Below are 14,333 nucleotides of genomic sequence, written 5' to 3' on the forward strand. Positions count from 1 at the left end.
CAACATGATTATCAGTGTGACACTTTAAATTGAAGTTCTCTGGAACATGTACAGGAAATGAAAATATTATACTTGCTGAATTTTGGGTACTGTCTTAAATAGAAAACTTGAAGGATGTTATATATTCATCTGTTCAAATGGTTCAGAAATAGATTTGATTTTATTGTTGGGTGTATTTACCAAAACAAGGAATGTGTTTATCTGTTATTTGCAGTCAGTATAAAATATATTTGAAGCATACTGTGTGCACTTGTACACAAACAGATAAGAAAAGCCAGAAGGAGTGTTGTAAATTTGTGTGGAGAAGCCTCTATTATTTAAGGCACTGAATAGTATTACTGTACAACTACTCATGAAATTATTCACATAAAATATGAAAGAAAATTTCAGCTTTTGAAGCCAAATGTTTCTGTAAAATATTAATAGATCCTTTAGCGGTTATGAATCAGTTAGTTCTTGTGTTTAATGGGCCCTGCAGCCTTGTGAAAATGTTGATTCGATTTTTCTTCTCTCTCTTTTTTCTTTTTTTCTCTCCGTCTTCACAGGCTTACACAATTCAGGGACAATATGCCATTCCACACCCAGATGTGAGTCCCCAGCCATCCACCCCCTTCCCCCCAGCACCGTCAGCAGTCTGCATGGCTATGTAGTTTTCAGTGTGGACCTCTCTATTAATATTAAGCAGTAATATTAATATGACGTTTCTGATGTGTAATTTATTTGTCGCATTACAATCTGAAAATGTTTTCAACTTCAGCCCTCCGAAATGTAAACCGAACTTCTAAGGACTTGGCCTGTTGGAGGAAATGACAGCGTTTTGTCATTTTCTAAATGGTCCGCATAGAATTACATATGAGACTCGCAACACTCTGTGGTAATTCAAAAGTGACGTGCATACCTATTCCAGTGGTTCTCAAACTTTTAAGACCATCAAGAAACACCTTTGATCATTTTTTTCCACCATAACATTTCTGTGAGAAACATAAAACCATTTTTGTACTTCTTGCCTTTTAGGAGTTCTGTTAAATCCTCTGCCAGACTTGTTACATTATTGATAGAAGTATCAAAACCAGGCAAACATCTCTCTTTTTTTCTTGATTGTCATTCTATTTTTAGCATACACAGCTTGAGAATGATCATCACTTTATCTGTTTGTAACTTACCTTTTGCATTAGCTTTTTGCTTCAGAGGAATAAATTGCATTTTTAAAATGTTTATTATATTTTACAATAAAAAAGAAAACAGTTATTTTACATGTTAATAATTTTTCGCAGTATTACAGTTTTTAACTGTATTTGATCAGATAAATACAGCCTTGGTGAGCATAAGACTTCTTTCAGAAACGTTTAAAAAAGTATTACAGACACCAAGCTTTTAAATGGTAGTGTAGATAGATGGGAATTGAGAAGGAAAACATGGGGAAAATAAAGATAACAATAAAAAATAAATATTTTCCACCTGCAACCAATTTTACAGATCCCAGTTTGAGAACCACTGATCTTTTCAAAATTGAAGCATGCTCACAATCTAGAATTCCCGATGATACTGTTATCCCGATAGCTGTGTTTTCTTTACTGGTAATCTGAATGAATATCTTTCAGAGAGAAGGAGAAGATGCCGTGTGTTAGTCCTTTTCATTTAAGATTGGCAGTGATTGATGCTGTCTGACGCTTCAGCTGACACTGCAATAACTCAAGTAGAGGTTGGCCATCTCTTTCAACCTTCTTTAAAGTCAGATTTAGGGGGAGTACACAACAACATGCAGTGCAAGTTTGCTCTAGTTCAAAGACTTGTGTCTCCTCTGAAGGTTGCCCAAGCACTTGTATATTCATATCTCTGATAAATAACGGTTCACTCGTGGTTCATTTATACCCTTCAGAGGCATTCGGGGGTACATAAAATCACAAACTAAACTCACCTTTGATATTGAAACAAGGAAGTTTAGTGCCTATCATCAAAATGACTAGAGTCCGAGTGACCTTTCGTTTAGCTCCGCCCGCTCGGTTACTGTTGCTCGCTCAGGCACGCTTTACAGAATGTCCTATTTGAATTAATTTGGACATTTCTGTGAACAGCATAATTTTCAATAAAAAAAAAAATATTAAAGTATAAAATATTTGATTGGATATTCTTGTGTGGTCTGGAAGTCTTTTAAAAAAAACTAGTAACATGATTAATTGGCAAATGCTACATTTATCAGTAATTTAGCGAAGGTCAGTTAGCGATCAGATGAGGTTAACCCACCAAGTCAGGCCAAGTCCTACTAAAGTTTCAATCTCTTCAGCTTTCTCTTTTGCTCTTCTTCCACCACAGTGTGTCATGGCTTCTTATCCTCTTTGTCTCTTTGTTCTAGTTTAGTTTCTTGATTTCTTGGTGTGACCTGTCGTATAACAATAACCTCTTAGCTCTACTGTCCCTCCAAACCCTCAGCAGTTGACCAAGCTCCACCAGTTGGCTATGCAGCAAACCCCCTTTACCCCCCTCGGACAGACCACCCCTGCTTTCCCTGGTACGTACCCACGAGCCCTTTTGAAGTTTCCTTCTCTTTGTACCTGTAGAGACGCTCTCTTCGTCTTTCTCTCTCTCTTTCCTTCTCGTTCCATGTCAAGCATCATGACATGCCCGTGGTGGTTGCTCTTCACTTTGTCAAATTTGTTTTGTTTTTTTACCTTTTTTTTGTTTTTTTGGGTTTTTTTTTTGGGGGGGGCTGTTTGTTTAAAAATGTATGTTACTGCTTTTGTTTTGTTTTGTCTTGTTTTATTTTGTCTTGGTTTCTTTTTTTTTCTCTTCTCTTTTATCTTGTTTTGTTTTCTTTTGTCTTGTATTTTTTTGTTTCCTTTTGTCTTGTTTTGTTTCCTTTTGTCTTATTTTCTTTTCTTTTGTTTGTTTAAAAATGTATGTTACTGCTTTTGTTTTGTTTTGTCTTGTTTTATTTTATTTTGTCTTGGTTTCTTTGTTTTTCTCTTTTCTTTTATCTTGTTTTGTTTTTTTTGTTTTTTGTTTTTGGGGTTGACTTTTTCTGAAGCATCGAATCCTGTTCTGCTAAGACCCAGGATAAAAGATAGTGAAGTTTTGCTGCTTATGCAACATTATCACGTACAGGGGACTAATGGTGTAGAATTTTATGCTCGAAAGAAATTCCCAGTGACACAAAAAGTGTTTTTTCCTGCCCTTGAGAAACTAGTGTAAGAGAAGCATATCAGTGTTTTGATTTTACAGACCACAACACATCTTCCATCAAGCCATTCATTACGTATTCATCTTGATAAACACTGTCTTATACAAGCTTAGTTTAAAGCTGTTTCTAAGGGCAAACCCAATGCCATGCGTTGAGTAGAACATGCTTAGCTATTCACACACAGTATATCACACACACATATCAAATATATGTTTGTGTCAGACCAAGGACATACTATAGGAAACTTGACAGATGAAAAAATGTGAGAACCGCTAGAGATATTTATAGTAGTTTGAGGTGAAAAAAGGGCTTCATAAAAAGCCTCTGGAGGACTAATAGTTCCTCACACTCTGCACCTGGTCCATTTAAAGGGTTAGTTCACCCAAAAATGAAAACTCTGTCAGTATTTACTCACCCTCATGTTGTTCCAACCCTGTTAGACTTTCGTTCATCTTCGGAACACAAATTTAGATATTTTTGATGAAATGTGAGAGCTGTCTCACTCTCCATAGGCTTCTAGGTAATTTCATTCTGTCGGCCCAGAAAAGTTAGTAAAGACATTGTTAAAATAGTCCAGGTGACTACAGTGGCTCAACCGAAGTTTATCAATCGACGAGAATACTTTTTGTGTGCAACATAAATAAAATAACGACTTTATTCAACAAACTCTCCTCTCTTCCCTGCCACTCTCTTACGCTATTCACAAAGTACAGCTCTTCCGTGTTTTGCGCTGGTTCACTATTAGTTGAGCACGATCAATTGCATGCGTTATGGTGCTTGCGTGAATCGCGTAGCAGACTGGCATGAAGGAGAATAGATTGTTGATTTAAGTCATTATTTTTGTTCGTTTTTGCGCACAAAAAGTATTCTCATTGCTTCATAACATTAAGGAGTCACATGGACTATTTTAACGATGTCTTTACTGCCTTTGTGGGGCTTGACCGTGGTAATTACGTTGCAGTCTGTGGATGGTTCAGACAGCTCTCGGAGTTCATCAAAAATATCTTAATTTGTGTTTCGAAGATGAACGAAGCTCTTACGGGTTTGGAACGACATGAGGGTGAGTAATTAATGAAAGAATTGTCCTTTTTGGGTGAACTAACCCTTTAAGGTCCACCAGTCTTCTAAAGCTCACATGCCATCATGAGTGTGTGTATGAAGTGCTGTTTATCCTAGGCTGTCTCTCGAGCTTCCCTCTGCTCTCTGATCCAGGTCTGGATGCCAGTCCCCCGGCCAGTACTCATGAACTCACCATTCCCAATGATGTGAGTACAAAGATTGATGCTCAGTTTTGACTCCCAGTCCTTTGTCAGAACTGAAGACAGAAATTAATTCAGTTTATTTGAGAATATGTGTCTGAATAGAGTCCATGTCAGGGTTTTTCAAAAACAAATCTAATCTATGTCAAGTTTCAAGGCTTTTAAGTCTGAAAATCCCATTTAAAAAATAGCTTTGTACTCCTGCAGGTTAGTTTTAAGTATAAGTTAATTTATTGGTGATGTACACAAAAGTAAGATTTTTTTAAATGTTTTTCAAAGTCTCCGATGCTCACTAAGGCTGCATTTATTTGATCAAAAATATAGTAAAACATTGTGTTAATGTGAAATATTATTACAATTTAATAATAACAATTTAATAATTTCTACTTATATTTTAACTTTTAAATTCTAAAATATTTTAACATGTAATTTATTCTTTTGATGACAACACTGAATTTTCAGTAGCCATTACTCCAGTCTTCAGTGTCACATGATCCTACATAAATCATTCTAATATGCTAATTTGGTGCTCAAGAAACATTTCTTATAATCATCAAAGTTGAAAACAGTTGTGCTACTCAATATTTTTGTGAAAACTGTGATGCATTTTTTCAGAAATTTATGATGAATAGAAAGATCAAAAGAACAGCATTTATTTAAAATTGATATATTTTGTAACATTAAAAATGTCTTTACTGTCATTTTTTGTATCGATTTAATGCATTTTTTGCTGAATAAAAGGATTAATTTCTTTCAAAAGTAGATCCCAAACTTTTGAATGCGAGTGTAAGTGTGGCTCGATTCTATGTTTCAGACTTCAGTTAGATCCTGTTTTATTCTTCATTCCCATTAGGTCTGCTTCCACATTATTAGAAAATTTCAATTTGCATTCCTAAGATTTTTGACATGGGTTAGCTGACTGACACAAAACTCAAGCACACCTACCTACTCAACTCAAATACTCTATTGTGAATACTACAAAACGGATCATACTTTCTGTAACATGAATACAGACAGTCTTTTAAGAACCTTTGCGCTTTCTTCCCAGCTAATAGGCTGCATAATCGGGCGCCAGGGAACCAAAATCAACGAGATCCGTCAGATGTCTGGAGCGCAGATCAAAATAGCTAATGCCATGGAAGGGTCATCAGAGCGCCAGATCACCATTACAGGAACCCCCGCCAACATCAGCCTTGCCCAGTACCTCATCAACGCAAGGTTAGCCTATGGTTTCACAAAAGTGTTGGCATTTTCTTCCAAACTGCAGTAACCTATCTTTTTTTTAAAGGCCTCATGCTGTTCTAGCTCAACGCAGTTTCTTAAAAGGAGTTCAGATAGGGTCATCGCAAATGCAACAGTGTTTTGTTTTCCTAGCGATGTGTGATGGAATCAGAGATGCTTAGCCACATACCCTCTAAATCTGTTCTTGTGTGTGAAATTGAGGCTTGCAGGGTAGCGGCCAGGGCGATACTAATGCATATTGCTTTCCCACGGTTCTGATGGCAGGTTCAGAGACGTGGCAGCCATGTGGAATGACCCTTCATCAATGACTACATCCTGAAGCCCCAAACTGCTTTCATTATCTGAAGCTATCAACAGCTGATTCCCAATAATCCTTACATACAACCTTCCCTTAGAACTCACCAACCCCTTCCCTTAAACCTCAAACCTCATGGTCTATTTCATCAGTAGCTTCACTCATGTAGGCAGAAATAAAAAAAAATAAAAAAAATGAAAAGCAGGACAACTGTAGTATGATTTGTTCATGTCATGCAGTGTTTCAGTGTAGTATTTTAGCATGCTGAATGCTTGGATCTTGTTATATATTTATTTATTATTTTAAATGAGATAGTTTAGTTCAGCATGGTTGCTGAATAAGTTTTGTAGTTTGACAGCAAAGCCTAACATGATTTCAAAAATGTAAAAAAAAAAAAAAAAGATTGCATCCAATAGCATTTTTAGCAATGCTGTTGGCAAGGAGCTAGTGATGTGATGCAGATGTTGTAATGAAGTACAAATGCATGTCAGAAGCGAGGAGATGTTGGAAACTGTGTTTCTTTGGAGGCGGAAAAGATTTTATTTTTTACATTTGACTGGCTTGATTGTTTTCAGCTTGAACCGAATCGAAAGAAATGCATGATTATTACTCAACGTGGAGAGCAACGATCATTCTTGTACAGAAGTGTTGAATGCTTTCAGAATTATTTTATGTTATCTATTTTTTTCTATCTTTTCCTTACCCCTCCCCTTTTTCCTCTTCCCTTAACTATTCTAGGCTGACGTCTGAGGTCACTGGAATGGGCACTCTCTAATTTCTACCCATGATCCTTCACTGCATCACATGACCCTTGAGCCAATGGCATTGCACCTAGTTTGTTTTCTCTCTGTACTTTTGCTGTCCTGTATTTTCAGTACTTCTGACTAATTTATATTCTATAATGTGCACATAATGTTCCTCCTACTCAACCTTTGTTGTGCTCCTGATGGTCCTTTACTTATTACCTGTTTAGTTTAAAAGACACTTAACTTTTTTTTTTTGACTCTCTAGTACCTCATGTCACCGTCGTCCTGTTTTGCCATAGCTTTCACTGTGAATTCACATTTTCCGGTCCGTTTTCTATGGCGTGGTACAGCTAAGCCAATGAAATCCTACACTTTCCAATCTTTCATTTAGTCAGACTAAAATTTTAATTTTTATAGCAGCGGTCTTGTGCTTTGCTCATCAGGTACCTTACAGCCGTGCATCTTATATATGAATAGTGAAACAACCTGATAGAGTTGGAATGTTTGCACCACGCCTGTACGGTTTGTTTGCATCTATCATTGTGGCATGCGGAGTAACACAGAGAATCCATTATTAGCCTCTTGTATTCACTTTCAGAACAAAAAAAAAATCAGCGTGAAAACAAAGGATATGAGGATGTGTAAGCCATGCTCACGGCTTTACTGCATGCTGAGACATTTCAATTCAGCCCACAATCTTAGTGTAAGTAATTGAATATATTCCAGCAGAATAATTTATAGAATATTTTTATATGCGACGTGTTTTTGCAGTAGCATGAGAAATACGGAAGCTTTATTCCTTTGGAAGTGAATACAGACCTACTGATAATGAAATCCGCCCCATACTCCTCTACCATACGGCCTCTGTGAGTATGGTAAACTCTCATGAAGGGTTCAAAATTAACTTTTTTGCCATATCTACCAATGTTTACCTGCTATAAAAAAACTGTATTTTGCATTTATGGGATCTGCACCAAGGGCCTCATTTATAAAACGCATGCACGATCGGATTTTATTCTAAATTCCCTTTCATCCTAAATCAAATGTCAGGAATAAATTGGGATTTACAAAGGCAAAAATGTACTTGTGTGTATGCCAACTGAAGAGCATGCATACAAACTTTTTGAACTCGTACCAGTAATGAAAATAATCCAATGACATTTATAAAAATGTAAAGATAAATAGACAGTCGTAATATGCATTAATATTATTATGTGATGAGCAACTGCTTTGTGATAATTACGTCACTGAAATTAATTTATTCATTATATAAGATTTCCTGGGAAAAAAATATTGTGTATGGATGTTTTATAAATCATATGTATTGAAACATTTAGGAACATTAAGGGGCGGTCACACTACACTTTTCCATTGACTTCCATTCAAATGCATGTGAACATTGAAGACCGGAAACACAAACTAATGCGAAGAATTTTCACATTTCAGAGTGTGCCAAAGTTCAAGTTTGGTGAACTCTGACCTGTGAATTTGTATCACGTGAAGACGCGTGACCAGTAGAAGATCGATATGTCACGTTTGCAGTAAAGTGGAGTAGATTGGATATTTTTTACTTTTTGGATTTATTATTATTTGTTATATGTTGAATTTATGTTGGTTATAAAGACACAGTAGAGTGTGACGTCATATCACGACTGTTGCTCAAAGTCTAGTGTGACCACATCTTTATAAATGAGGCCCCTGATAAATTTGATACATTTTTACTCACATTTGGTGTTTGATTAGTGTTAATTTTGGACCCTGCCCTCATGCGTTCAGCAACACCCTTCATTTTGACAGTGTTTTCCATATTGCTCTCCACATTTACCAGTCGAACCGAAAAGACATGCACAAGCTCTGCATGCGTCGAACGAGACTAAAAAGTCGTTCTCCACTGACAGACAAACATGCGTGCACGCAGTCAACACAGTCAGCTGCCAAGAGCGTATTTCTGCTACATGGCAATACAACATGCTTTGTTATTTTCCCGAGGCCAACTCATCAATGATAAGTCAGGATCATTTCTATCTCGGGCTCTGGAATGTTCATGGGTTTAGGCCAGAATTTCAAATGTGATTTCGGATTTACCACCCTGGTCTGCTCTTAAACATGATTGTTTCTTTAATACAGTTGTTTAGTTTCAGTTAGGTTCACTGCGTTGTATTATTATTATTATTATTATTATTATTACTGAAACCCATGATTCTTACTGTAAGTGTGTCACCTCCTGCTGATTTAGCCTTACTGATCAGCTCTGATAATATTTTTCTCACATACAAAATTGGATTGACTTCAGGCTATTTATGTTGCATGTTTTGCTGTGGATAATTATTATTAAGACGGCCTGTGTACACTATAAATGATGCATACATATTCTTTACTATTATATTATTCCCCTATTGGCACCTTCAATTGTAATTTCATCCCAGCCAGAAGAAATGTGTAATTTCTGCGGCACAAAACAATTGCAGTCTGTTTCTTTGAGGAACCCGACTGGCGTAAGTTTGGGGGGCAGAAATGTTCTAATAAATGTGATGCTTCTCAATAGGGAAGTATAAAAAGCCCCTGACTGCATTGAAATGCTTTAAGTACAGAGACCTTAAAAATGAATGTGTAGTTCCGTAAATCCCACCTGTTGTACTGTACTGTACTGTACTGTAAATACAGAAATTCTCCTTCCTCCAAAACTAATATGTCGTGCCATGCATGGTGAAGATTAGCGGCAAGGCACTCAATTTATTATGCGTTTCCACACAAAATTTGTTTAGTCACTGAGGCATTTCGTCTTTTGACTTCCTTTCAAACAGACAGGGGAATGATTGAAGTCATTATTTTTCCAATTTTGTTTGATACCGCTAGTGGCGCACAAATTACACACTTCAATTCTCACCCAACCAAAACTGTCAGTGTGGTGTGGCTATAGTTAAGCAATTTATTCCCAGTATTGAAGCCCTCTGATTAAGTTTTAAGCAGAGATCATGCTGAGTTACCCTTTTATTCAAATCTGAACTTTTTCAGTCAGCAATCAGTATGTATTTCATCCTCCACATTTAAATGTCTAAAATGTGGTATTGAGGCTGAAAGTTGAATGTAACTGCTTCAACATTTGATTCATTATTCAACCTCTAGTTTACCTTTCTTGCCATTTTCCAATTGCACTAGAGGTTTTCTTTCCCAGTCTTATAACGGAAATGCTTTCTCATTGGGGTAATCATGTACAAAAGCATGCATTTAGGCTATAAAGATATATATTTCTATATTTTTATTTGATATCTGTTGAGCAGTATCATGCAGATATGCACCCAAGAGTTAATTTACACCAAAATCAGACATTTTATGATTTAATGTCCGCTATGAGCGCAGAACTTTTATAATATTGGGACTGAACTCTAAAAGGTATGTACATGCTGAGCCATCCGTGCACATGGCCGGAAATGATGTCATACTGTTGCTTAAAAATAACTAATTTATCTGGAATTATTCAACACATTTTGTTGTTTTTTTGTTCAGTTTCTTGTTGTCACATTTACCATACGTTTGCACTGCTTTGAAATGTAATTTGTGTCAGTGTCTTAGGCTCTGTTATACATTAAGTTAGATTGTATGTTTACACAAGACTATGTCTTGTGATATATGTATGGAATGTTTTATTTGATATGTTTAGTCCATAATGTGCTGTACTCTAGATCACTGTACAGATGCATATTAATATTCAGACAGCAGCATGCGTAATTTTGACATTTTTCAGTAGCAGAATGCTTTACCAAGGGAGGCTGTTGTTATTATTTATGTCTATTGTAATGCCTATTATTTCACAAATGCAATAAAAAGAAATGTTCGTATAGGACTGCAGTGGAGTGTCGAAAATGATTAACTGTTTGGTGGGAAACTCAGTATGGCATTACAAACGGCTTTTATATTTATTTATTTTTGTTTCATCTCTGCCCGACCTCATGATATCACATGATGTTTTTCTCATGCAAATCATGTGGTTACTTTGCACTCATAATATTAATACACATTAATTCACACTGTGCACATCTGAAATCATTACGTTCATTTTGTTGGCCATGCAGTTTTTCAATGTACTAGAGCAGCAAAAAAAAAAGAAAAAAAAAAAGCCCTCTCTACCTGTCTGTCTGTGCTGTGGGGGGGAGGGGGGAACAGAGTAATTATTTTATGTTGGACAATTTGCTGCTTGCAGGTCTATAATAGATTCAAATTTCTGCTGAGTTTAGTTTAACTTTGAAATGTTTTGTAAAAAGGAGAGAATAAAGTTTGTTTTTCCCTTGAATTTTTGTGATGCCTTGTTATTTTCATCATTTGCGGTTCGTTGATCTAGGGAGAGAAATGAACCAGGGCTTGGGGCAAAAAAAAAAAAATGGCCGTGATCTAAAATGTTTGATTTAATGAATGTGAAGAAAACAATAGCAAAGTCTCCATACTTAAACATTAATCTAAATACATGACGTATTGTAATGGTAAACAGTGCTGTATAAAATGAAATGGAGACTAATTGATTATTCAAAATTATTTTGAGCAGAGCATGTTTATGTGATTTACTTACTGCTACTGTTTTATTTGGTATTTGTTTTATTTTATAGATTTTATAATTGCTTAGACTGAGAATTTATTGCTTTGAAGCATTTGACATAAATATGCTTTGGCACTTTTTATCCAATCCTTACCACTAGAGGTCGCTAAAAGTTGTAATTAGCTTAATGTAAATTGACCTGTTATGATATTGCCTCAAAAAGTGTTTGCTCAAAAACGTACTACTTAGTATAAGCTTTACATTTCTGAGATGCTTTAACTAGCATAACCACAAATAAGCATTACAGAATTGCATTTAAAGTGATTAATTGTCATTCTGAAGATGTTGTTCTTCTTGGGTGACATAATCAATAGTAGCCAGTGGCTATAGTAGGTCTCTATGATGCTTTCTCCAATGCAGAAACCATTAAAGACCATATATCAAGATCCAAGTTTGCACATGCAAGATTCTGAACCGTTATTTAAAATCCATTAAGTTTTGAACAAAAGTTTATTGGCTGTCCTTTGTAATTCTGTTGCATAAGATTCACTACAGCACTAATAAAACTCAAAGTCATTTTCTTTAAATTAAATATGGCAGCGTGGCTAATCGCCGGTTGATCCTGCCGGCCTCTCCTGAACGCCAAGGGAAGGCATCAGGAATGGCCCTCGATCAGGGCAGTGTTTCAAAATTAGTCGTTCACTCCGGGGGGAGAGAAGGTCACCTTTACACCACGCTCCGTCATTGGCCTCAGTTTGTTCCCTGCCGCCAGAAATAAACTCAAATTAAAACACCTCTTGATTGCCCTCCCAAAGTCCCTGAACACATTTTGGCTGTACATGTTCCCTGTGGAAAAGAGGAGACAAGGTACAGTCCAGACAGCGGATACACAGTCCAATAACTTCAATGTTTGTTGTGTTATCGCTGGTAGCCTTTGTAGTAATCCGAAACATGCTTTTCAATTTCATGAATAAAACTGACCATTGTAGATTTCTGTTATTGATTTATTTATTTATTTTTTGGACAATTGACTGCTTGTATAATCTACTGCTGTGAAACTCCATATCCAAAGATAGGTTTAGAAAAGGTCAGTATTATTGATATTAATAATATTTTTATGCAATTTAAAATGCAAGAGGGTTTAATTTAAAGATTAGATATTCTATTTTTGTTGTTTGGACCCCAACATTCTTCAGAATACCTTTTTGTGTGTTCCTCAAAAGAAAGGAAGGTTTGGAATGACAGGGTGAGTAAATGGTGAAAGAATTTTCTTTTGGGGGTGAATATCCCTTTAAGATTTGATAAATAGTGGGTAGCTCATATTTGTCTTCTCAACATGTGTTTGATTGCCTGTTCTTCCATAACTCTGCAGCTGCTTGCAGACATTGCATTGTATTGTGATTTAAAATGTCAAGCAAAAGGGGATTTTTTTTTTTTTTTTTAATCAAGTGTTCTATTTTCCTTCTGTATAATATTTTTCTTTAAAGTGCACTAACTTATTATATCTACATCTCTTGATATGACGTTGGATTTCCACTGACGATAGTCTGAATTAAAACTGCGCCCTGGGGAACTGACTTCATCCTAAATATACTTAAATCCAATCATGTGTAATTCCCATGTGTCCTGCCACCCTATTTGAAGTTGCATAAAGCATAGCTGCCAATAAAAGAGACTCAATTCATTTGGAACGCAGCTGACAAAATAAGTAAGATAATCACTTAAATGCTTTTTTGATCTTTCTTTGAGTAAGTTAAAAACAACAATGAATCTTCAGCCAGGCCTTAACATAACTTTGAGTTTGTTAGACAGCCAATGCAAAGATTAAATTATTGCCTCATAATTTTATAAGCCTCAATCACTTTGTTCATGAATGTGTGGAGCTGGATATGTTTCACTGTCAATCACAGAGCAAAACGCCTAATTCCCTAGGGTGGCACCCTCTAAATTACTGAAAGGTTGGCTTTTATGTTGAGTAAAACAGGGCATGGAAACTAATTAGGTGTTTTTTTTCCCCATCAATTATACATCAAGATAGGACATTTATTTAAAATATAAAAGACAGATATACTGCAGGCATGTAATTTCGGAAATGATTAGTGTCAATCCACTTCATTAAATTAATTTCTAATTCATTATGAATTTAATCAACATAAGCATTTTTTTTTTTTTTTAATCAAAAACATTAACGTCCCTTCTCCCTTGATCCAACGATCCAATAAATTCCCACTGGACAAAATTCCCACCCTACACTTTTCCTTTTCATGGCAACTTTAAGGTTAGGGATTTGAACAAAATTCTATGTTTTTTTTTTCTCATCCGAGAAGCCGTTTCACTCAGATAGCCTATACATCACAACAGAACAGAAATGACGATCGCTATACTGTTTCTTCATAACTTCAAGGTTAGAGATTTGAACAAACCTGATTAAAAACTTAATTCTGAAGGAGAGAACTGAGCCATATCTGCAGACCAGACTTTCCAAATTATAAGATATCACTTTTTGAAGGTATCACAAGGTCTAAAACGGTATTTATAAATCTATTTTAAATTTGCGCCGTACATGCTGCCTAAATCTGAAGTCTTTGAACTGTTGATTGAATTTGCCAGGCTCCAGTTTGTTCAGAAGCCAATCTCAAATTTCCGGGCATTGAATTGTTATCAGCTCCGCGCATGGCTGACCGTTTAACTCACAATACAGGACAAAATAATTTCCCTTTTCCACAGCTCAGTACCTCTCCTTATCCTTAGTGCTTCTCATAGGATTGTTTCACATTGGATTATCACCGCGTTTATGCGTTGTAAGAGCAGGTTTTTTAATTAACCTCTGAAACACTCGGTTCATCTTGGCTCTGACTAATGTAGGTCCGCTGTGGGACTAGGTTTGCAGATTGGTGACAGTGACCAGCAAACCCTGGCTGGACCTCGAAGGATAATTGTGATAAATCTAAGTGGGTTAAAAGCGTATTTTAATCAGGAACCAACCCATCAGAGGAGATGGATTTACTTTGTCACAGCACTGATACGCTTGAATTAGTCCAATGGTTACAGAGGCAGAATTCTCTTTTGGCACTTGACACAC

General features: G+C 36.1%; 1 protein-coding gene across 17 annotated transcripts in view; it reads left to right on the top strand.

Annotated features, from left to right (window-relative positions):
• Positions 1-7,318, top strand: part of pcbp3 (poly(rC) binding protein 3) — a 67,752-nt gene extending 60,434 nt beyond the window's left edge. For 7 of the 17 annotated variants that reach the window (XM_084121900.1, XM_084121884.1, XM_084121889.1 and 4 more), the window contains 5 exons: positions 546-587; positions 2,431-2,509; positions 4,391-4,443; positions 5,486-5,655; positions 5,944-6,378. In XM_084121900.1, the coding sequence (XP_083978026.1) occupies positions 546-587; positions 2,431-2,509; positions 4,391-4,443; positions 5,486-5,655; positions 5,944-5,998 (399 nt within the window). In that variant the 3' untranslated portion in view covers positions 5,999-6,378. Of the gene's footprint in view, positions 1-545; positions 588-2,430; positions 2,510-4,390; positions 4,444-5,485; positions 5,656-5,943; positions 6,379-6,712 lie in introns of those variants that run through there. The other 10 variants (XM_084121895.1, XM_084121886.1, XM_084121891.1 and 7 more) reach the window with 3 other exon arrangements.
• The last annotated feature ends 7,015 nt before the right edge of the window (positions 7,319-14,333 follow it).

Source organism: Abramis brama (genome assembly GCF_963993115.1).
Source record: "Abramis brama genome assembly, chromosome: 8".
Classification (NCBI taxonomy): Eukaryota; Metazoa; Chordata; class Actinopteri; order Cypriniformes; family Leuciscidae; genus Abramis; species Abramis brama.